At 40.0% G+C, this 23,351-nt stretch overlaps 1 protein-coding gene across 3 annotated transcripts in view; it reads left to right on the forward strand.

The window, feature by feature from the left end:
• wnt7bb (wingless-type MMTV integration site family, member 7Bb) overlaps window positions 1-23,351 on the forward strand; it is a 70,136-nt gene that overhangs the window by 42,915 nt on the left and 3,870 nt on the right. For all 3 annotated transcript variants that reach the window (XM_006633811.3, XM_069192041.1, XM_006633810.3), the window contains exon 3: window positions 16,758-17,029. In XM_006633811.3, the coding sequence (XP_006633874.1) occupies window positions 16,758-17,029 (272 nt within the window). The remainder of the gene's footprint in view (window positions 1-16,757; window positions 17,030-23,351) is intronic.

The raw sequence follows: 23,351 nt of genomic DNA on the forward strand, positions 1-23,351 counted from the left end.
TCTCCCCGGCACATTTCATGCAGTCTGTAATTTAAAGCATATGCTCAAATGTTATTTTTTAAAGTGAAAGTATACAGATCGTGCACAAAACATGTGTGACACTGAGAGGAAAAATACTTGTTCACAGGAAAAATGCTTCTTCCCTTATTTAAATGTATTACAATTCTTTGTGTTCCATACTACTCAGTTAAATAGGAGATGCAGCTTGAAATTGTTAGATGTTGGCCTGAGCATTCAGTCCTGAATAGTTTTTCTGGTCAAAATCATCAAAACCCACTGTCTGTCCTCTGTATGTCAGGTAAAAGATTCTTGCATACTTGTCTGCTGAAGAACCTGTGACCTTATAAGAGTTCATTTTCACTAAAGTTGCAGATAGAACAATAAATATTTGGAATTGAAGGGGATTACAAAAAGACTTGCAATGTCGCATTAATTCTGTATGTATAATGTGATCCACACAGGTACAGTAGTTAGAATATACACTATACATATCACATGGGTGATTCTGTGTTGCAAAATGCTGCACATACAGTACTGTACTGTAAAAGGAATCTGGGTGTTTATGTAGATTCATCTATGTCCACATCAAGACAATGTGGGAAAGGCATAAAGAAAACAAAGATCCTAGGTACAGTGTACAGCAAAAGTGCAATTGAAATCAAAGTATTGCTCAAGCTTTGCAATGTGTTACAAGTCACTCAGATATAATGTTGTATTCAGTTTTGGTTCCCATACCACAAAAAAAAATGATGTAACCTTGTGGAGAGTTTAAAAAAGAGCTACAAGAACGATTCCTGATCTCTGTGGTGACAGGTTAAAGAGTGATAGGAAATTTGAGCCAAGTGTATCAAATCTTAATGGGTATAGACAGAATCCAGGGGGCTATTTCATACTCAGTGGTGAAATGAGGACACAAGAGGAAACCAGGACAGAGAGCAAAGGAGAATTAATTGAAAAATGGTCATACAAAATGGTCTTTACACAAATAATTGGGTATCTGAGGTTGGCTTCCCAGCCTAGTGGGTGAGATCTAAACCTCACTCGAGGTCTCTTAAAGAAGCAATTGTGTGATATTGGCGATTCACTTAGCTGCTAAACTATTAATTGAGCAAGACGGGCTGTGTGACCTTGTCTCGGTTGTGGCCTTTAGTAGTTCACAATTGTTTGGACATTAACTGGGTTTATTTCACTGTTGCAATGTACAGCTTACAATGAAGGCATGTTGTATCCGAGCGCAACCAACTGTACAGTACAAAGCATGAAATACTCTGATGAGGATAGATCTAAAATAAACAGGATTATGTGCTTACATCAACAATTGATATGACTGATTTCAGCTACAAATACAGAATATATTTTTAAAAGAGACGTTAAAAGCTAGGGTTTCTAATGTGAGCTTGTAAATATAACACTTTTGGCACTTTAGCATTTTTTTTATCACCCCACAAAACCCAGATTTTTCGATTAATGCTGTAAAAGCTGTTTTAATTAAACCATTTTGGTTTAAGATTTGGTTTCCCATTGGTTTTAGCAGTTGACTGTTTTATTGCCTTGAGATAATGGTACAAAATCAAGACCCTTATTCCTCTTATCGACTACACTTCTTTGATTTGATTCATTTTCTGGATATGAGGATGATTCATAAATCTGTAGAACTGGTGTGAAAATACCCGAGATACGGTATTGGTATTGGTATTGGTTTGAAACTGCTTCCCAATCCATATTCACTAGGAATAGCAACACCCAAGAATTAAGTGTACTTAAATGATTATGGAGTGTTTAGTCAGAATTTGTCTGAACGCTTTTGGCTGAGGGCCGACCTCCTGGCCAGGGGGACAAGGAGGCTGGGACCCCCCTGTGGACAGAGGGGTGACCAAGGGGCAGCTGTAGACGTGGAGATGGGGTGGAAGTGGGATACAAATAGACGTACAGCAATGCGAGGGAGAAAAGAGGAATCACATACAGTAATTATAGCGTTTTAGGAGAGGAAATTATGTCAGCAGTGATTGCAAATTATTGACGCCTGAGTCTGACTGAACTTGGTTGTAGTCATCTCTCCCGAATGTTCGTTATAAACTCCATTATAAAGGCAAAAACACATTATCGCATCCATAACCAGCAGTGACAGTGACAGTGACAGGCCGCGAAAGGGGATCATTAAAACATTTTACCATGCTGGCCAAATAATTTAATTCTCAAACACTGTGCAGAGGCTTCTCCACCTCAATTCACCCACTGGCTGAGAGATGTCATGCAACTGGAATACTACTTATAATTGGAAAGATAAAATTCACATTACGTGGCTGCAAAAGACTTTTTTTTGCAATGTGGCAGCTATTTTCTATCTATTTATAACAACCTCTGGGTTTCCCCTATGACTCAACAAGAGTGACTCTTAAGCTTGTCTCTAATGTTTCTTTCTTACTCTTACTTTAGTCTGTTACTCACAATGCTGGTTGTAATCAGTCGGTCGTACTGTCGACAATGTTTACAGTAAAGTCCAACAATAACTGTCTTACAGTGACTTCTGGTTCATGGTGGCAGCCCTATTCAAATCCAATTCATTTAATGTTTTAAACAGGCTTTAGATCACAAGACGTAGCCCAGATTGTACGTGGCAAGTTTAGAAAAAAAAAACAAAAAACAATAGAATTGATTTAGAAACATTGGCGATCTAAATTGTTTTGCTTGTTAAAGCTTATAATTTTCTAATCCAAAATTACACTTTCAGTTATTTTATGTTATTTTAAGTTTCAGTCCTTTTCTGGTAGAAAGCAAAAGATTCTCTTACCCATACAGCTAAAACTCAGTAGCCTGCAAAACAAAATATCTACAGACTTTTGGAACTAATGTCCCAATGGATTCCCACATAAATCCTGCACAAGCACTTCAGAAATCATAATGGAAGGTTACTGCAGGTTTTACACGTATAAGGTACTGCATTTTCTAATTGTATTGTAAAAAAAATATTTTCAATTCAATATAAGTCAACAAAATTGATTGTAATTTGCACCAGTGCAGCCCAGTTAAAACCAACAAAATCAGCAAAACACATATTACTCTTACACATTCATGGTAACACTGTATATATTATTCAATTACATATTATTCGTTTTGCAACTCTTGTACTATAGAAAAGCACAAGTCTTGTACTATTGCAGAAAGCAACCTCACAAGCCCTACCAATTTTTGTACTGGAATTTATTTTTCTGCATGTGAGCAGACAGAAACAACAATTTGGACATGATAAAGAGCGGCCGTGGTTTTCTGATTTTTTTGAGAGCGCTACTGTATGTTGTAGCAAAACAACATTTTGATATCTGGGCAACTGGAAAACTCTACTGTACAGCTGCAATGACTAGGGACAGAGTCCTGTAGTCTGAAGAATGCATGAACTTTGATGACATAGAACAGGGTTTGTAAAAGAAGGTTTCTCCCAATGAGGAGGTTCTAGGAAAATCAATAACGTTTTCTTTTTATATACAGTATGCATACAGTATTAGGGAATTTCAGAACCATAGTAGCACAGTAGCTGTAACTCATTAGATTATTAGCACACTGGCATGTGCATGAGAGCCAAGCTCATGTCACATTTTCCTTTTTGGGGGAAATCAAAATGCAAGCTAAATTTATAATCGTAAACAAAAATGATGAGTAAAATGCAGGAAGAAAATCAAAGTTGAAAAAAAAAACTCAAGTCAAAACAACCCTTTCAGTCATACAGTCATCATTTCAGTGACCCTAGACCAGGATGCAGACCAATAGCATGCTGGATGAAAATAGACAGATGGCTGTGAGGAGATCATGTGCCCACAGCACAGAACGTGCACGAGAGCAGAGGAAAACCCCAGCATGTAGTAGCTTTGTGGCTTGTTAGAGACAGACAGAAAACTACCATGCTGCTGGAGTACAGTAAAGTGAGAGAACTAGATAGCTGCATTATATCTGGGTGTACAACAGGACACGCCTCTGCAATTCAAAAAAGTCTTCACCTACATTTGCAGATGTGGTCCGATTCAAAAGGTCTTTTCCCCCCACAATGTCATTCACTCAATTTGTAAATACAGAATACCCAATTAGCAATTGTTTGTTTAAATTTTGCAATACTATGCAGAACATGCTTAGTTCAGTTATACTTAAAGACACTATAACAGGTATTTCTTCCTGTTTTTCACCTAATCAGCGAAAGCTGACGCTAGTGATATTGCCACTCAAATCAAAATTCAGATTTCAAACTGCAAAGCTTTTCTGACTGTATATAATGCCAAACAGGAGCAGCCCTGAGTTAGTAGCAATGTGCCCTGTTTCTCCCATAATCTGTATGTGGACACGTGTTTGTAAGGACTGAATTAGAATGAGTTCCCTTCAAACACAGTTGGCTCGTTTCTTTTTCTAGAATGATCGACGCATCTCGAATCACTAACGGTTTAATGAGTTCTGAGTTTCTGATATTTCAAAAAACATCTGCTAAATCTTTATACAGCAGTGCATACAGTACTACAGTATATATGCATTGATATTAGTATTCTTACAAATGAGGGTTATGAAAATGGTGAATAACCGGAACTGATAGATGGGCTAAGTCAATAACTATAGCAAATAATCATATTCCCAACTTGGAAGGATTTCTCCAAGAATATACCCTGGCAGTTGGTATAATTAGAGGAATGTGAATTCTGTGTTCTCTGGCACAGCTTACTACTTCAACGTACAACTACACTACACACAACATAAACATATGACACTCAAGTTTCTCAATGTACAAGTTTACAGACAAGGCGTTTCAGAGACCTACAGTACATCTAGACCACCCAGAAAACCCCAGACTGCAAGCAAGTATTCGACTCTTAAATAATGCCTACAGAGGCCAAAATAAGGGATAAACTGCCTTCCAAACTAAATGCAGCACAACCTGCAGTTAAATCTCTCTTGCTGCAAACCTGGATGCTATAAAATAAATGGGAGCCTATCTCCCTATTCTAAAAATGCACAAACCAAGCAGGAATGGCCATTTTTAACTCGGGAAATCCAAGTTCCCTAAAAACACAGAATAGCAGGCTCTCTTTAGCAAAGCTAAAACACTTTGCTCCAATTGGGAATTTTGGGGTGATTTTGAAGAAGGGACTCTCGCCTGGCCCACTCTTCAAGTTGTTCTCCTCCCATCTGCTCTCTCTCTCGTGGTCTGACCATTTTTCCTTCTTTGATTTCTCTGTACCGACTTGATCGTATAAATGATAAAGTGTCTTTCTGGACTGTTGATTGACACTTTATCATTTACACAGAACTTAATTAACTAAGGTAGACTATGATTTATTTGATCACAAGGTCTGAGGCTCCCCTACATCTCAGCAAACATCCCCTTTTGCTTTGAAGCTGGAAATGTTGACACTGCCAGGTGTTACACACTATATCTAGACTCTTAGAGGCACTCACCTAGTCACCTATTGCTGTAACTGTATAAATGCTTCAACTAGTCTGCACCTGAGGGGGCCCGGTATTATGGTTAGTACTGCTGCCTCACACTGCTGAGACCCACTGTGGGAGTGAATGCCATTTCACATCTTAAAGATTTCCTTTTTGGAACTCTTTAAGAATGACTGAAATAAATATATTGAAGAAAAAAGTTATGCTAAGGAAAAATGTTGAGAAAATGTGACTTGCATGCTCTTCATACTTATGTGCTATTGGTGTGGAGTTTGTACTGTATGTTCTCCGCGTGTCCCTGTGGGTTTCCTCCAGGTGCTCTGGTTTCTTCCCACAGTCCAAAGTCATGCTGGTAGGTTAATAAGCTTCTGGGAAAAATTGGCCCTGGTGTGAGTGTGTGTGCCCTGCGATGGATTGGAGTGTCTATCACCTTGTACCCATTATTTATTGGGATAGCCTCCGGCACCCCTGTGACTCCGTATTGGATAAATATTGGAAAATAAATGAATGGATATTCTGCACGTACATCATTATGAAATAGACTAATTCAGGCACAGCTAAACAAGCACTGCAACTTTATTTTGAAGAGGACTATGGAGAAGGAATAATTACACAGTTAACTACAAGTAATCACAAGTTTAACAATAAGTCTAAGTAGGGTAGTCCTGTAACAGACTGCATCTGCCCTCCAAACACCTTGTGTACTACTCTGCCATACAGTACATTTTCATTTCCTGTCAAGTTTCAAACAGTTTTTATTTTTACAAAGCCCCGAAGCCTTTGTTTTCACCTATAAAATGCATGGTTAGAAGTTTGCCCACCTCATTAAAAGTTCAGTATATGTGAATGCCATACTTGCAGTTCTGCTAAAACAATATTGCTTTATTGAACAGGAGCATGGCTGGGCTAATTTCTCTAGCTGCAAACCTCATGTACCACAACCTGGTCTGTAATTTGTCCCAAGTATATGTTCATAGCAACGGGGCATGAAACGACAGTGAAAACAGTAGTAGACTGGAAATTAGTCAGCCTTTTGAAAATCTGGGCCCTGCGGCCTTAAAGACATAAGCAAAGTCGCTCTGCGTGCCATTTCGCATCTTAAAGATTATCTTTGTGGGACAGTTTAAAAACGTTTAAAATAAATATACTGAAGAAAAAAGTTATGTTGAGCTAAGAAGACATATATACTGTTTATACATATTTACCAGTCAATTCTTCCTCATACGTGGTAATACATGGATATATTTTAGAAATGTCTTTCAGGGTTATAGAGCTTTTAAAGGATGAATAATCTGTTTACGGTTGCTGCCTTTCATTTTATGTAGGCAAAACTGGATTAGAATTCTATACAAATGGTCATGCTTCCTCAGATTGTGAAAAGGTGACATGTAATTACCATTTACAGTACTTGCATCAGAACTGTCATTATGGATATCTTCTGCAAGGGAGAAAAGTTCTGGCTTCTCCTAACCAGCGCAGTGGGCTCTGAAGTCAGTGAATTAACAAAGAGCCCAAGCGGCTTTTTTTTGTCGTACTGATGAACGCAAGTAAATATTCTACTCTGTTCTTTTCCGTTAAAAGCACCCCCCCCAGCTTCAAATCGCCTTTGTGTTGAACAGACTGCAAAAACAGCTGGTAGTAATCTGTCATATTATGTCACATTCCTTGAAAGTAGGTTTCCTGTCATTGTATGAAATCAAAAATATTTCTGTCTTTTCAGGAGGATGAAATTCCTCTGCAGGACCATACACATAACAAACAATAGTGGAATAGGAGCACTCAATTGAGCAAAACATTATTGGAGTGCTTTGTATTGCTTTTCTTTAGAAACTGATATCCCCTACAATTATACAGTACAGCTCTGAAAGAGATTCTTTTTTAAAAGCTTTTTTTAAAAGAAATCAGGAATAGGGAAAGAGGTATTCAGGACAATGCATTCCAGGCAAAGTATCAAATGCAGTATTTTGGAAATGGATAAAACAATTAAGAAATAAATTAATTGATCACTGAACGCTGGGAGAATTTGTGAACCTAGTTTAGGATAAAGCTAGCATGAATATAGTTGAAGAATCAGGTTGTAATTGACTGTAAGGTAAAAATATTCTACCAAAGATACCAAATGAATTAATTGTATAATTGAATTATGTGTATAAAATTAGTTGTGTAGCTCAATTAAGCATAAAAGAGAAGGAGTGAAAATGTTAGCTAAGCAATGTGGGTACCGACCCAAGTGTATTCCTCAATTACAAAGAGTACTTTATCTGTACTGTAACACAACTTATAAAACAATACAAAAATATGAAGGAAAAGAAATAAAACAAGATGTAAAGGTCAGCACTGGTACACTTAAAGTAATCCACTCACCACTGATGTTGCAAAATCATATTTTGACATAAAGAGAAAAGGATTGCATTTGTTTTCTGCGGTCTTTTTAAAGCCTGAGAATATCCAAATGTGCAGCACAAGAGAGAGAAACATTATGAACTGTGCATTATACCTAGTCCAGTCTCCACTCTCTTTATGAGTATTTTTTGTTTCCAGCATATTCTTTCTCTTGATTACTTAATTTAGATGTGGATAGTTCCTCATTCTGTGCATGCTTACTCTGCAAACCCTATAGCAACTGACAGGAGAGCTATAGCCAAATGGAAGAGCAGTGAATCTCTCTCAGTGACATTGCTGCTAAATGGTTTAAAAATATATGATTTGCTTGGCTAAATAACTGCAACATTGTTCAATTAGTACACTGCCTCTTGAGAAATACAGTCCAAAGTCAGCTAGAAACATGACTTGAATTCTTCAGATGCATTTTACACTTGTGTTTCTGAATCATTTTTGTTCGTCCAGTGCACATTTCCTTTTCATGCTAACAAACATTCTGGCTGTGACAGAACGCATCCTCAGCTCAAAAGGATATTTTGGAAGATGTTCAACAGCATTTACACTAGAAGAACAGTGGAAGATTGCCTCTTTACTTTTCTCCAGGCTCTTCAAGAGTTGTATAGCTACTGTACCATTTGTCTTTGAACTGATCAAGTTTAAAAAGCCCTGGAAAAGTACTTTGCAAGCCTAAATAAGGCCACTTATTTTTCATCAGTTAAGTTAAACGAAAGCTTTACAATGGGATAAAAGCCAACAGATGCCGTAGCACACTTCTAAACATTTGGGTAATAAGTCAAAATCTCAGATTGAGCTCTCTCAAAGTGAATTATGTTTCCAAAGTACAATTCATACAACTGTATGAAGTTTTAAAAACAAACAAACAAACAAACAAACAAACAAACAAACAAACAAACAAACAAACAAACAAACAAGCACACTGACCGACAGTCACTGAAAAGCTGTTGTGAGCCTTTTGATGGATGTTTTTGTTCACACAATTGGAGTAAGAGTCAAAAAAGAGATGGAATATAAGCTGATAAGAAAAGTTCCAACAGTACTGATGGGAGAAGTGACACTTTGTGAAAAAATCATAATAATAAATTTGAGTTTAACAGTACTATATAAAATAATCTCAAAGCACTTTACAGGAAATGTAAATTATTTCAATGAAAACAGTCACAAAGATAAGAGGTAACAAAATTAGCTGAAAGTTAAGAAACCAAAGGGTTTATAATGCAGTAGAGATGCAAACGAGCAGACAGAGACATCAATGAAATAAAAAGCCTTTCTGAAGATGATTTTAAATATGGATTTGAAAGGACTCAAGGAAGGTGTCTCTCTGATATTCCTGGGGACAGAATTCCAGAGCTTTGGGGTGCAGCAAGAGAAGGCCCTGTGACCCACAGAGTGTGTGGCCACTCTTAGGAAACCAGAATCAGATGAACAAAGGTTGCGAGGTTGGGAGTAGGAAAAAAATAATCAGATAGGTACTGAGGTGCCAAGCCATGAAGAGCCTTATATACTGTATAGGCATGAGTGTAACAGGTGGTCAGGTAGTCAGAAGGACTACTACTGTGTAGCAGGCTGTGAGCACCTTGATACACATCCCTGTCAGCACCAATCATGATCATCCACACAACGAATTCCTGGTCAAAGTCAGCTAATGACATAGTGGAGACTGAAACCAGTAAAGTTGCAATTACAGGGCTCAACCTGCATTCCAAATGGGTACCTTCACGGCCTGAGCTACTGGGAAGCCCTGCAATTTACATGGGATGCCATAAGAGTGTGAACATATAATTTATCATCTATGAGGCGCTCTGTCAGTCCATTTTCTGAATGTGCTCTAAGTTATAACTGATTTTTTTGCATTGCTCCAAACAAATCTCGTAATTCCATCCATTCGTGCATTGTGGAGACTATCCTGGCAAGCAGAGTACACCCTGGTCAGGGCTCCAGTCCATCGTAAGGCACACACAGACACAAATACACGCACTCACACGGAGACAGTTTGCCTAGAAGCCAATTAACCTTTCAGCAGGTGTTTGGACTGTAGGAGGAAACCAGAGCATCTGGAGCAAACCCACACAAACATGCAAACTCCACACATACTGTCTGCCACACACGTGGCACCACAGGAATTGAAACCGGAGCTAAATATCGAATACAAAATACAAAATCTGGCAATCTGGCCTTAACTAGCAAATTTAAGACATTTTGTGTTGGACTTACTAGCAAACTGTGACTGGACTGAATTTGAGACCAATTTTGCACCATTGGCTGCCTCAAACGGATGCACAGATCACACCCTCTTGTAAGTAACTGTAGCGCTTGAGTTGAGACACAAAGAAATCTGTAAAATTGGATAAAATTAAAAATTAAAAAAAAACGGTTGCATACATTACTTTTGTGCTTATTTTTACATCAGACACCTTGTAGTATTCTGTTTCTTGTATTATAGTATTTTACCTCTGTTACGAATCCCTTAAGTTCTGCATATCATTTGGTTATGTCTGTTTGTCAGCTCTGGGAAAGAATGCCTGTTTTACCAGGAATCTTGGCGCAGATATAAAATATTTAAACTTCACTGCTCCATATGGCTATTTCAACTGACAACAAACACGGACATCCCCATTTAGGATAAAAGCCATAAACAAAACAAATGTTAAGCAACTAAACACTACTTCTCTAGGACCAAAATCTTTTTGCTCAGATTTACAGTAACATATTGTCTGCTGGGAAAGTTTTGTGCCCTGGGTAGAGTAGGTTACCTTCAAACTGTGCAATGATGTGCTTTGGGTTCTTGCGGAATAAGTTTTCTTTATAATTAAATATTATAATAATGAGGAGAAATAAAATCACATTTAAAGTAAAAGAAAAAGAATAAATTGACAAAATGCAACACGCTGGAATTGAGCCCAGTATTAACCACTATGCCCTGCGATGGACTGGCGTCTCATCCAGGGTGTGTCCTGCCTTGCGCCCGTTGCTTGCTAGTTAAGGCTCCCCTGCGATCCTGGATTGGGTGAAAAGGTCAGAAATACTTTTATCTTTCTAAAATCATTCTACTAGTCCGTGATGAAACCCAATTCGCATAATTCATCATACGTATCACATATTCAGTTTTTAAATAGTGACTTGCAAAGTGGACAGTACAGTGGCAGAATGGTTGACATGGAATGCCTCTCAGTGCTAGGGCCTTGGGTTCAATTCTTGGGAGTGCTATCTGCGTGAAGTCCACATGTCACCCCCCCAACCCACAACCCAAAAAATTGGATGAAAGTGCTAGGAAATTGATGGACTTGTGACGAACTGGGTCTGATGTAGCATACTTCACATCCCTGGCCCAGAGGCAGTGCACAGTAAGTATGGGCCAGCACACTGTATTTTAAACAAGCCGTTCTTTCTAGCTGGATCTCACACTTCAATCAAAAGCAGTTATGTCTTGGAATATTTCTGCAAGATCTTGTTCATGGTCAACTCACCCAAGCATTTCGGCTTCCATGAGTCAAACTATGGAATCAGTGGTTCCTAACAGCTTGTGAAGGACTAGGATACCCTTTCATTTTTAGCATGTTTTGCTGGTCTACTGATGAACGGGTTTTGGGAAAAAAAAAGACACATCTACCATCTGTTTATGCGACATCCCTCCACATCTCTTTTAGGATTTCAGAGGCACAGATGGCTAAATGGCTTTTTTTTCCAGCAGTCATCTTTTTTTTTATTTTTACAAGCTTTTTGCATGTACAGAAAGGACACTGAATTGCCCTGCTGGGCTCGGTATGCTCTCTGAGGTCTGGCAACGATCCCATCCCGATTCCGGTCTGGATCTGTCCTCCCCAGAGCTCCGAATAAATCATTTTTCAGCTGAGTGACTCAGTGAAGCTTTCTTTTTTTATTAAAAAAAAAATCAAAACGCAGACTTTTTTTGCTGCTAAGTCCAATGAGTGCAGAGAGAAATGCGACCAGAAACAGGATTGCATAAAAAAAACTGAAGTTTGAAATCAATTTGCAGGGGCCTGCTTAACCCCTATGCACAAATACTGTACATTAAAAGCGAACTGCAGGTCCAATGATTTGTTCTTCGAAATGCACATATTAATTGTATTTTTCCTAGCTCCAGTTCTATCTTGCAATGATTGCAACAAAATTGCATTAGGCAGTGCTGCAGTGCAAAATTGGTTTTATAGCATACTTATATCTGCAACAAGGCACTGCTCTATAGTAAGAGCTACAAAATTAAACAGGAGGGTTTTGTTATATTATCTATTGGTGTTATTATCAGCGGTCATTAACCACACAGCTCTGTAGTGATGAACGTGCACTTTATTAACACAGTGTTCTTTAACTCTTACAACACTAACTCAGTCATTGCCTAGCCAGCTGCCCCTCAATCTACTACTCTATATATATACTATTTACATATTCATGTACTGCGTCATCTGTGCAGTACGGCAAACCCGTAAGGACCACACTCTGCCAATATCCTTACCGGTTTGACCACTTATACAGAAATATGCCGATGAAAAGAAGGTGTAGACAGCCTGGGTATGAGAACTGAAATTACTCTTAAATCCAGGCGCCTCCAGAGGCAGAAATTCTGAGCAGCACGCTGTATAAGTGCAGTAAAGCTCTCACCAATACTGTCCCAGCTGTACCTGTTCTGTGGATAGCTGGGTATCTTAAATTTCCCTTCTTGGACCCTGTCACAGACACTTGCCACTAAACTCTATTAAACATCTGGTTTAACATTATTCTATTCTTCTCTCAGGACTTTTCCAAGTTCACTGAGGTTTTTGGTCAGTCCAATTTTTCCACTGGCAGTTTTCAAGGATATCCCAGGGTGGTTCCTTTGGATCTGAATCAAGGCTCTGGGCTGGCCTTCTCAGGTTTTCGGCCTTTTAAGCCACCAACCACTGCCTCTCAAAAGTGGCAGTGCAACAAGTGGCATTATCATGCTGCAGACATTAGCATTCAACAGTATTGTAACATAATACAGTACGCCCAGTAAGGCAGAGCCCTTAATATAAAAGGTTGCCATTTCTGATTGAATAACACTGGCATTTTGTAATCTGACTATACCCAAATATAAACCCAGATTTAACTGAATTTTCTTTCCCTGTGTGGGGCTTTTTTTTTCTGTCCAAGCTCAACAGGCCCAAATATTCCCTGTGGGGAAAGAGATGGGGAAACTGCTAATTTAATATGCAATCGATAGTTTTCTTGCAGTTTGCCCAGAGAGGAAAATAAGCATATGCATTTGCTAAAAGTGCAAAAACTTTCTCAAGACTTATTTTTATCCCAAAATGAATACATCTGTACGTACGGGTTTTCTGTTGAAAAGAGACCAACTCTGGCACCAGTTTGACTTATTCCCATGCATGAATGCAGTGTTTTGTTCACCGAAGGTTGCTGAAGACTTCTGTTAGTTAGCTACGTTACTGCATTGTGGCCAAAGTAACTGATGACAATGACTCAGTCACCAGCAGACTGGGAATCAGGCATACCTAGGCTAAACTCCAGTTTGGACTACCAGCTCTCACTGTAATTCACCACAACGTTGGAGTATAAAAAAGAAATAAAATAACATAAGAATAAGATCACTTTATTTGCCATATACAATTCCTTGCATTAGGAATTTGTGTTTTCACAGACCCCAGCTTGCTTTCTATGAGATACACAAGCAGGGAGAGAAGCTGGGGGTCAGAGTACAGGGTCAGCCATTTATACGACACCCCTGGAGCAGCTGGGGTTAAGGGCCTTTGTCAGGGGCCCAATAGAGTAGGATTCCTTTGCCAGCCACAGGATTTGAACCAGCAACTTTCCAGCCACAAGCGCAGATCCTTAGCCACAGAGCCACCATAACTGCCCGGGAGAAAAGGAGAAGTTTGTTCCAGCAATTCTGCTTTCGTTACCGCTTTTCTAGTCTCTCCATATGTAAACAAATCTATAGTAACATTATATGTTATAGTGAACAAAAAAAAAACTGTTCCAATTTAGCTCACCACTCTCTGGATTTCTTTGTCCAGGAAAATGACTGCAACGGTCCCCCCTAAAAGAGTGAAATGTCCTTATTCATTCCTAAAACTGATGAGGGCTACAGTAATTCAAATTAAGAGGCAAACGAGCTGATTTGTTTATTTGTGGACTGACTAGTAAAGTGGTAGCAATTTTAAATGAAAGCAGAATTGCTGGAGCAAACTTCTTCTTTTCCCCCTTCTTTGACCATCTGCAGAATTGCTAAGCAGTGTCTTTTGGGGCAGATCTGCGCTCAGTAATAGGGAGGCAGCTACAGCATCAAGCATGCTCTCCAATCTGTAAGGTGCACTGAGGAAGAATTCAGCACTTTGGACAGCACCTAGAAGGAAACTGCCACCAGAACATCCCAAGGCAAGACCACGTTTCTCGGAGAAGCTAAGGAGACTATTGGTTTACTAAGCCTCTCAGTGGGCAGTCCAGTGCTGTGGAGATTAGTATTGCTGCCTCTCAGTACTGTGGCCCTGGGTTAAATTCCTGCGAGGAGCTGGGTGGAGCAGTGGCACTGTGGCTAAGGATCTGCGCCTGTGGTTGGAAGGTTACCAGTCCAAATCCTGTGGCCAACAGAGGAATCCTGCTCTGTTGGGCTCCTGAGCAAGGCCCTTAACGCCAACTGGTCCAGGGGTGCTATACAATGGCTGACCCTACGCTCTGACCCCCAGCTTCTCTATCTGTGTGTCACATGGAAAGCAAGCTGGGGTATGTGAAAAGACAAATTCCTAATGCAAGAAATATTATATGGCTAATAAAGTGATCTTATTAGTTTGTATGTTCTCCACATGTTCCTCTGTGTTTCCTCCAGGTGCTCCAGTTTCCTCTCACAGTCCAAAGACATACTGGTAGATTAATTGGCTTCTGGGACAATTGTCCCTGGTGTGAGTGTATATTTGTTTGTGTCTTTGATTGCCCTGTGATGGGCTGGCATCCTTTCCAGGGTGTATCCTGCCCTGTGCCCATTGCTTGCCAGCGCCCACCATGGGTATTGGGTTCTTAGTTTTCCACACTCACGTTACTTAAGTATCAGTTTCAGTAGGATGTATGGTAGGTTGTATGCATGTGGCGTATATACAGTATAGTGTGGATACATGTTTGCTATACTGTATATGACTGATAATCTGATTCTGGCAACTCTCCATTGTCACCATGTGAAGGCAGCATGTATACATGAACAGAAATACCCACAGTTTAGATATTCCAGACAGATCAGCAGATGTCACGTGAAATGGAAACCGAAAAAACCAACCCATTTCAGATAGGGACTACAGTTTTGAAATCTGAAAACAATAAACACAAACATAGCTCAATCTGTTTCACTGACTGATTTATGCAATGCACCAGCATAAGTCAAAAGCCGAGTTTTTATAGTTCTCGTTTAGTTATAGACAGTATATAAAGTTTTAGCACGCTAAAATATGATGTTTTAGAATTGCTTAGTACATAAGGTGCATTTCAAGAGCCATGGGTGCACTACTGATGAGATTAGCCATTTGAAGTCATATAGAAATAGCTGCCTGTAGGCGTGTTGTGTTTCATTTGAGCTCTGTATTCTGACTATGTGACTCAGCTAAATTAAATGGCTCTCCATTTGGACTAAAAGGATCTGTGTCATGTATTGAGAGGTTTCCTAATGGAACAGCAGCTCCAGGCACCCAACAATGTTGCATTATGTTTTGTAACTTGCACAGTAGGCAACGTCCTTTTTTTTTGCTTTGAGAAAGAAATGTACTTGCTTTGGAAAGAAATATACTATTTGCATAAGAGTGAATGTTAAAATAAGAAGAGATAAGTTGATTTATGGTTTTGAGCACTTAGGAAAACATGCAAATAGCTGCTCATTTTGGCCATCTTTTTCATCCACTTTTACAATTGTGAAATGTTAGTGTTTAGCCTCCTCACTTCGGTGCTGTTTTATAGACCTCTAGACCTCTGTTATACATATATGCTATTTATAACATAGGGACTGGCTACTTTAGGATCAGGCACATTTCTGAGAAACATTTTATACATCACATAGTATTGTCGCTTGTAAGGCACTCAAATGCTCTATAGGTTTTCCAGTGAAGTATTATATTAGCAGGTAGCAATAGCGCGCAAAGATTTGGTTCTTTAAGAGGTGTTCTAAATGCATAGCTGCCAAACAAAATATAAAACACAGAGCTTTTCTTTAAAAATAGATTGTTCATGGGCTGACCAATACCACCATGGTTCTTATTGCTGTCTTGTAATGCTGGGGCCCTGGGTTCAATTCTTTGTCTTGAGGTGTGATCTGCATGGAGTTTGTATGTTCTACCTGTGTTGGCGTGGATTTCCTCCGGGTGCTCCAGTTTATTCCCCCAGAGACCAAACACATAATTGTAGGTCAATTGGGTTCTGAGAAAATCACCCTGCTGTGAGTGTGTGTGTCTGTGTCCTGCGATGTCCTGCGTCCAGAGTGTATCCCACCTTCCAACCCCCAGTGCTTGCTGGGATAGGCTCTGGCTCCCCCGCGTGTGTCCCTGTATTGATATAAAACTGAGGTCCTGACCTCCCTGGTAATTAAAAAACCCAGGGCCTTTCTTGAAATTAGAAAGGGTGTTGACTTATGTTTCCTGGCCAAATTTCTGCTTGGACTTGACCAATCATGGCCTCCTAATAATCACCATCTCGATGAGTTACGTCATGAGTTCTCCTCCCCACTGAGAGCTGGTGTGTGGTGAGCGTGCTGGCGCACTCTGGCTGCCGTCGCATCATCCAGGTGGGGCTACACATTGGTGGCAGTAGTGGGATTCCCCATTACCTGTAAAGCTCTTTGAGTGGAGTGTCTAGGAAAGTGCTTCATAAGGGATGATACTGATTATTATCATCCTCAGCTAGAAAACAGGCGGATGGATGGATATAGGTTTGCTCTCTAAGAAGGAATCTGTTCTCTTCCCCAGGTAGCCGGGAGGCCGCATTCACGTACGCGATCACAGCAGCAGGAGTAGCCCATGCTGTGACCGCGGCCTGCAGTCAGGGCAACCTCAGCAACTGCGGCTGCGACCGGGAGAAGCAAGGCTACTACAACCAGGAAGAGGGCTGGAAATGGGGCGGTTGCTCAGCAGACATCAAATATGGCATTGAGTTCTCCCGAAGGTTCGTAGATGCCCGCGAGATCAAAAAAAACGCAAGGAGGCTGATGAACCTACATAACAATGAGGCAGGAAGAAAGGTAACCAAAACTGATCAAAAGCAATGATAACAAAGGCAAAGCAATGCTCGATTTCTTATGCATCTGTGGCGCCGAATACCGATGAATGAACATGTTTTTCTGTCTGCCTGTGTTTTTAGACGGGAGGTGGAATTTCAAATGCTCTCTCAAAGGCCGGGGCACTTTTTGAATGCAAAGAAGTTCACTTCCCACCCTTCCTCACCATCCACTTTCACAAAAACAGACAAAAACTGAACATCTTTAGCATCTTTAGAAACAAAATCGCATCAACATTCGCAAGCAGAATAAAAAATTGCAACTCTGGTAAAGTGGGAGACCCATTAATGTGCTGACTTCTGTGTCTGATAGCAATGGCTCAATGTAGAGATACAGTATTTTTAATGGGCTGATAATAAATTGGATTTATTGCCTACTTCTCTGTCTTTAGAAAAACTGACCGTGACATTGCTACCTTCCAGTGCAACATGTGATCAATTCGAGTCCTTTTTGCTGGTGGATGCAATAGTAGAAACACAAATCAGCATATACTTTAAAATGTACCCCAGTAACATCAAATGAATACAGTTATTTTCCATCAGAGGTTGATTACAACCGTCCAAGTGTAATGTTAACTCTTCCAATAAATCTTGTAGACTAAAAACCTGATGGCCATGTCAGAAATTCAGAGTAAGAAATTGCAAAAACCTCAATACAGTTACTAGCTGTGCATGTCCGTTGGCTTGTGAGGTTTATGCATGGAGACGCTTATCTAATGCAATTTGGGCCCTGTTTCATTGCATTGGCTGGGGAACACTACCATATTGCATTCGTAAGTCATGCTGATGTAGATTCAAATAGTTTTTTCTTCTGAAAAAAGACTACACTTACAGTAGGTTTCTTGGATGCAAAAATGTAGTTTTCTTGCACCATCTGACCTTGGTCAACTGTAGTACCCCCTCCTTCCCCCTTAACACCTCCAATTAATGTGCTCTGTATCACTGACATGGGGCTGTTCTCTGTCTCCAAACGGTGACTGTGTAAAATCTCAAGCAGAGAAGCAACAGTTGCGATTACAACAGCTTGCTTCGTTTTTAGTTACTTCTTTATCACATGTGCAGCGAAAACACACCGCCAGTTGACATCGTGCCCGCTAGAATTTTTTTTTCGTTGGCATAGCTCCTGTTGGCTTTGTTTGTTTGTAATATTAGTCATCACAGAAAACAAAATAACACAGCCCATGAAGAAACAATCTTTGTCGGTGGAGCTGTGGTGTGACAAATGGATCTAATTAATAACTGAGGTTTTATCATGTGTGATGCAAAAACAAAGCAGTGGACCGCCAGCCAGTTGGACATTTGCCTGTCCCTTCAATTAAATTATGTAGTGTATTATAGAAATGGAATATGATTGTGGGGCTCCTTCTTTTATGTGAAATCAACAAGGTAACCATTATATTAGCCAGCAGCCATATCACACTGCAACTCACAACTGGCAGCCCCACTGAAGCTCAGCAGGTGTGAGCCTGGTCAGTACCTGGATGGAGGACCTCCTGGGAAAAACTAAGGTTGCTGCTGGAAGAGGTGTTAGTGGGGCCAGCGGGGGTTGCTCACCCTGTGGTCCATGTGTGTCCTAATGCCCCAGTATAGTGACGGGGACACTATACTGTAAACAGGTGCCATTCTTCAGACGAGATGTAAAACTGAGGTCCTGACTGTCTGTGGTCATTAAAAATCCCAGGGCATTTCTTGAAAAGAGTAGGGGTTTTACTCCGGCGTCCTGGCAAAATTTCCCATTGGCCCTTACCAATCCTGGCCTCCTAATAATCCCCCTCTATGAATTGGCTTCATTAGCTTGCTCTCCTCCCCACTGATAGCTGATGTGTGGTGACCGTTCTGGCGCACTATGGCTGCCATTGCATCATCCAGGTGGATGCTGCTGGAGGGGAGTCCCAATTACCTGTAATGCGCTTTGAGTGGAGTGTCAGAAAAGTGCTATAAAAGTGTAAGTAATTATTATTATTATTATTATTATTATTATATTGACTTGACAGCAGTTGAAGAAGGGCACAGGCTTGGGAGTTAATATTAATCTAGGTTTTATATAGTACCAGTGCTTTTGTCAGGGGTCCTTTCTCCTTTGTATTTCTTCCCTCTAAGCGAAGTCTTCAAAAACAAACAGCAGGGTAGGTTCCCCAAGATTGTCATCATTGTTTGTCAGATGTCAATTACCACACAACTGGCAGAAAGAAAACTGGATACACGCAGCTCTCCAACAACCCTGATCGAGCTGAGCTTCCTCCTGGTGTTGCTCCAGCAGTAATCACCTGTGAGAATATCAAACTCCTAAGAAAGGAAGATGAGCTGGTCCAAAAGATTTTCTTGAGTAAAGACAACTGAGTTTGTCAAACAGGTTGCACAGTACTGGTATGTTTGGGTGTATTGACATTTGACAGTGCAATATTTTAGGCCAGGTGATTTAAATCTGTAAGTCGTGGCGTGTTAGACAAGTGTGCTCTGTGAATAAAAGTGATTAAGTGAGAAGACGCACTTAACTGCATTTAGCATATATGTTCAGGTGGGTAGCTGCGTCAGCATGCAGAGTCTGCAAAGAAACAGGTTTATTCCATGCTGAAGAGCGAAAACACAACGTTACGGCTGTGAAGGCTTCTTCAGGTGTGATTTAGCATATATGGATTTATGGGTAAAACTAAAGAGAACTATGACTTTGTTCATTTACTAGTTAATTCAATTAAACCTTGATTAAATAATTGTTAAAACCTGGACAATATGTTTGGAACCATAATTGTATTGATGAGAGATCAAGTTTATGTGGCTGTTTGAAAATTTCTATTTTATGAAATATTGTGTAATATTTATGGCATACTTGCTACTTTGTGCATTTTTCTTCCTTAATTTTCAGAAGGCTTGACTTCCAATAGGTTAGATCTCGTAATGCCAGATCAACTCTCTCACCAATGAGCTGTCTTAGCACTCATGCAACAGACAGGGTCGCTCAGTCAGGAATGACTGTGGCGACCCAGCTGTGAAATAGTAATCACACCAGGACCATCACCAATAGTGCTAATCTGGTTAACCAATCAGTTACCATAACAACAAGCTATGGAAGACAGTCAAGGCAACCTACTCATCTTTAATCTTCTCCGGCTATTTAAGACCCACCTCTGCATTCTCTGTCTCCGTCTTAGCTCTTACATTCCATGTTTTGACTGTATTTGTTTGACTGCGTTTTTTTAGATCTTCCCAGCACCTCGTTTTTCTCGCTTAGACTTCGGCTTCGGCAGATTCAGTTGTGAGTTTTCCTTTGGTACGGCATTCCAGAGGTTTTGACCTGGTGTCACGCCCACTACACTACTTAATTTTCAGAAGGCTTGACTTCCAATAGGTTAGATCTCGTAATGCCAGATCAACTCTCTCACCAATGAGCTGTCTTAGCACTCATGCAACAGACAGGGTCGCTCAGTCAGGAATGACCAATTAATACAATTCCACTAAAAACAATTAACGTCAACGTCTAAAATCTGCATACTTTATTTTTCTGTGATAAGTGATAAGTGATAAGCTTTAGGAGTATGGAACAAGCCACCCGACCATTTTCGTTCAAGAAACAGATGGATGAGGTTCTTAGATAAGTTACTTACAATCAGTAACAAACAGGTTAAATGGGTCAAATGGCCTGCTGTTGCTTGCAAACTTGTTTTCATGTAATTGGTCTCTTGTTTCTTTCCTTCGGATTTCACTTTCCTTATATACTTGCGACTTAAATGGATTTAAAATCTCACCCTCTGCAACAGATCATGTCTTCTGGAAAGCATTTCTATAATGCATCTCTTGTCAGGATTACGAATGTCGCAAAGATTTCAGAGTGTGATTTGATTGGACTTCATAATACACTGAATGGATGTTGTCTTCACTTCATTCAAAGCTAGTGTAGGTCTTAAAGCCCATTGATGAGTTATTTTAAACTCTTAAACTGTTGATAACAGGTGGGTAGAAGGAGAATGTGTTTCTTTCATATTTTATTGGACAGACGTAGTTCCAGTAAATTTCTAAAGACCAAGCTTGTTTTTTTTTTGGCTGTGGCTGCATGATGTTCTGTATAGATAATATTTTGAGAATGAGCACAAATTCTAGAGTCCATTCCACAAGTGCAACATTAACATTCAAACACATATGAAGTCAATTTGTAACTTTCATCTACAGGATACAAGTACATTTGATGTGAGTGAACTCAATTAGAAAATTGACATTGTATTTTTTAACTAATTGGAAGCAGACAAAAGACTGGACACCACATAAGTAAACTTTTCCAACTATTTATCAATTGGTTTAGATTTAGTCAATGGCTGTGGTCTGTGCAAAACTTTTTTGGGGGGAAATTTTTTTCCTCTAAGTACACCCAAAGTAGGGTGCCAGCTTTTTCTGCTGCATTTTTAGTTTTCTCTTACAGCTCTTTGGACATTTGGCAAATGAGAGTTTCCGTTTGTATTTAAAACAAAGGCTTTACAAAAATGGAATGGTTGGACTATATTCATCAATTACATTGGACAACTTTTCTTAAAAAATCATGACCACTTCTGGCAGTGTTTGGTGCCAAGATTATAAGGGTACTGGAAACTTTTCTTGCTGACACAATTAAAATTCTTACACAAGAAACTGAACTCATATTCTGTATAGACATTAACAGGCATAATCACTACATGGTGGTATTTCTGTTTAAATGCGACAGGAACAGCATGAAAACTATTAATTAAATTGACTTATTTCCTTGATGTGACACTAGTGATTGGTCTTGCCTGAGGGACGAATGCTGCAGTATCCCACATTTTGATGTAGATTTAGATTAAACCACTCTTGGCGCTAAAATATCCAAAAGTAATCCAAAAAGGAGCTGAGCTACCCATGAATTTTGTGGACTGATTACTCCATGGAATTATAGTAATTTTAGCCAATGACAAAGGTGGGATAGAAAGTAATCCATGTACACCTGCAGGCCCTATAGGAATGGCTCAATTCTCCCGGGTTCTCCTCGTTCAACCACTGCAGTTTCCAAATGGGCATGATCTGGAACAGAGGGACCACACCTGCCTCTGTCATACAGTATTACACTTAGTGGTGCTTTGACAAGTGTCTCTAACGATACGTTCTGCCACGAAAAACTTTGTTGTACTTAAGTAATTTAATGGTACTCTGTGGCGACCCAGCTGTCTGAAATAGTAATCACACCAGGACCATCACCAATAGTGCTAATCTGGTTAACCAATCAGTTACCATAACAACAAGCTATGGAAGACAGTCAAGGCAACCTACTCATCTTTAATCTTCTCTGGCTATTTAAGACCCACCTCTGCATTCTCTGTCTCCGTCTTAGCTCTTACATTCCATGTTTTGACTGTATTTTTTTAACTGCGTTTTTTTAGATCTTACCAGCACCTTGTTTTTCTCGCTTAGACCTAGGCTTCGTCGGATTCGGTTGTGAGTTTTCCTTTGGTACGGTATTCCAGAGGTTTTGACCTGGTGTCACGCCCACTACACCTAGAGGGCGCTCCATTTTCTTTCTGCTCCTAGTTCTCTGTGATTAATCATGTCCTTCTGGTGTGTCTTGTTGTGTAGCCTATTTATTTCCTGCTTCTGCTCTGCCACTCACTCAGCATTGATGTTCAGTTGCCCTGAGACCCGCCTAGCACCAGGTCATTCCTGTCCTTGGCCTGTGGGCATTGGCTTCTTTACGGCATCTCCTGAACAGCTGAGCCCGGGCTAACCCCTGTCTCAGCGCTACCCATAGGGTCGTTATCGCTCTCCTGCCATTCCACGGTTCGTCCTTTCGGGCATACGTGACACCTGGGCCTGTTCCTGGTCTTTGACATTGGATTGTGTTTTTTTTTGCCTGGCTGGTTGTGCTTGATTTGAGTCTTCAGCCACAGACCGCTTCACCTGAACAGTGAGTGCAACAGGTGTGACAGAGATCCACCATTCAGCAGTAGTCTTGTTCTGGGCAGAGTGGGACCTGCAGTGTGAAATATGTCATTGCCTGACAGCAGTGCCTATTGTGGAAGAGAAAACAGACTTCATCCTTCTTTTTATGGTCAGAAGGTCCGGATTATCCCTAGCAATTCCAGATTTTGGAATGTGCCAAAAGAAAAATAATAATTGGTTATCCTAAAACCTTGTAGAGCAAAGAAGTTCATGAAAACTCGCGAGTTCTATGCTAATTCCCTGCAAAAAAATATTTTATACTGTATGTGCCTCAGCACTGGTCTTCACTACTGTATAAGTCATGCCTTTTGTTAAAACTTAAAATCAGTCTGAAATGTCCTGTATTCCAG

This window comes from Lepisosteus oculatus, chromosome 7, assembly GCF_040954835.1.
Source record: "Lepisosteus oculatus isolate fLepOcu1 chromosome 7, fLepOcu1.hap2, whole genome shotgun sequence".
Lineage (NCBI taxonomy): Eukaryota > Metazoa > Chordata > Actinopteri > Semionotiformes > Lepisosteidae > Lepisosteus > Lepisosteus oculatus.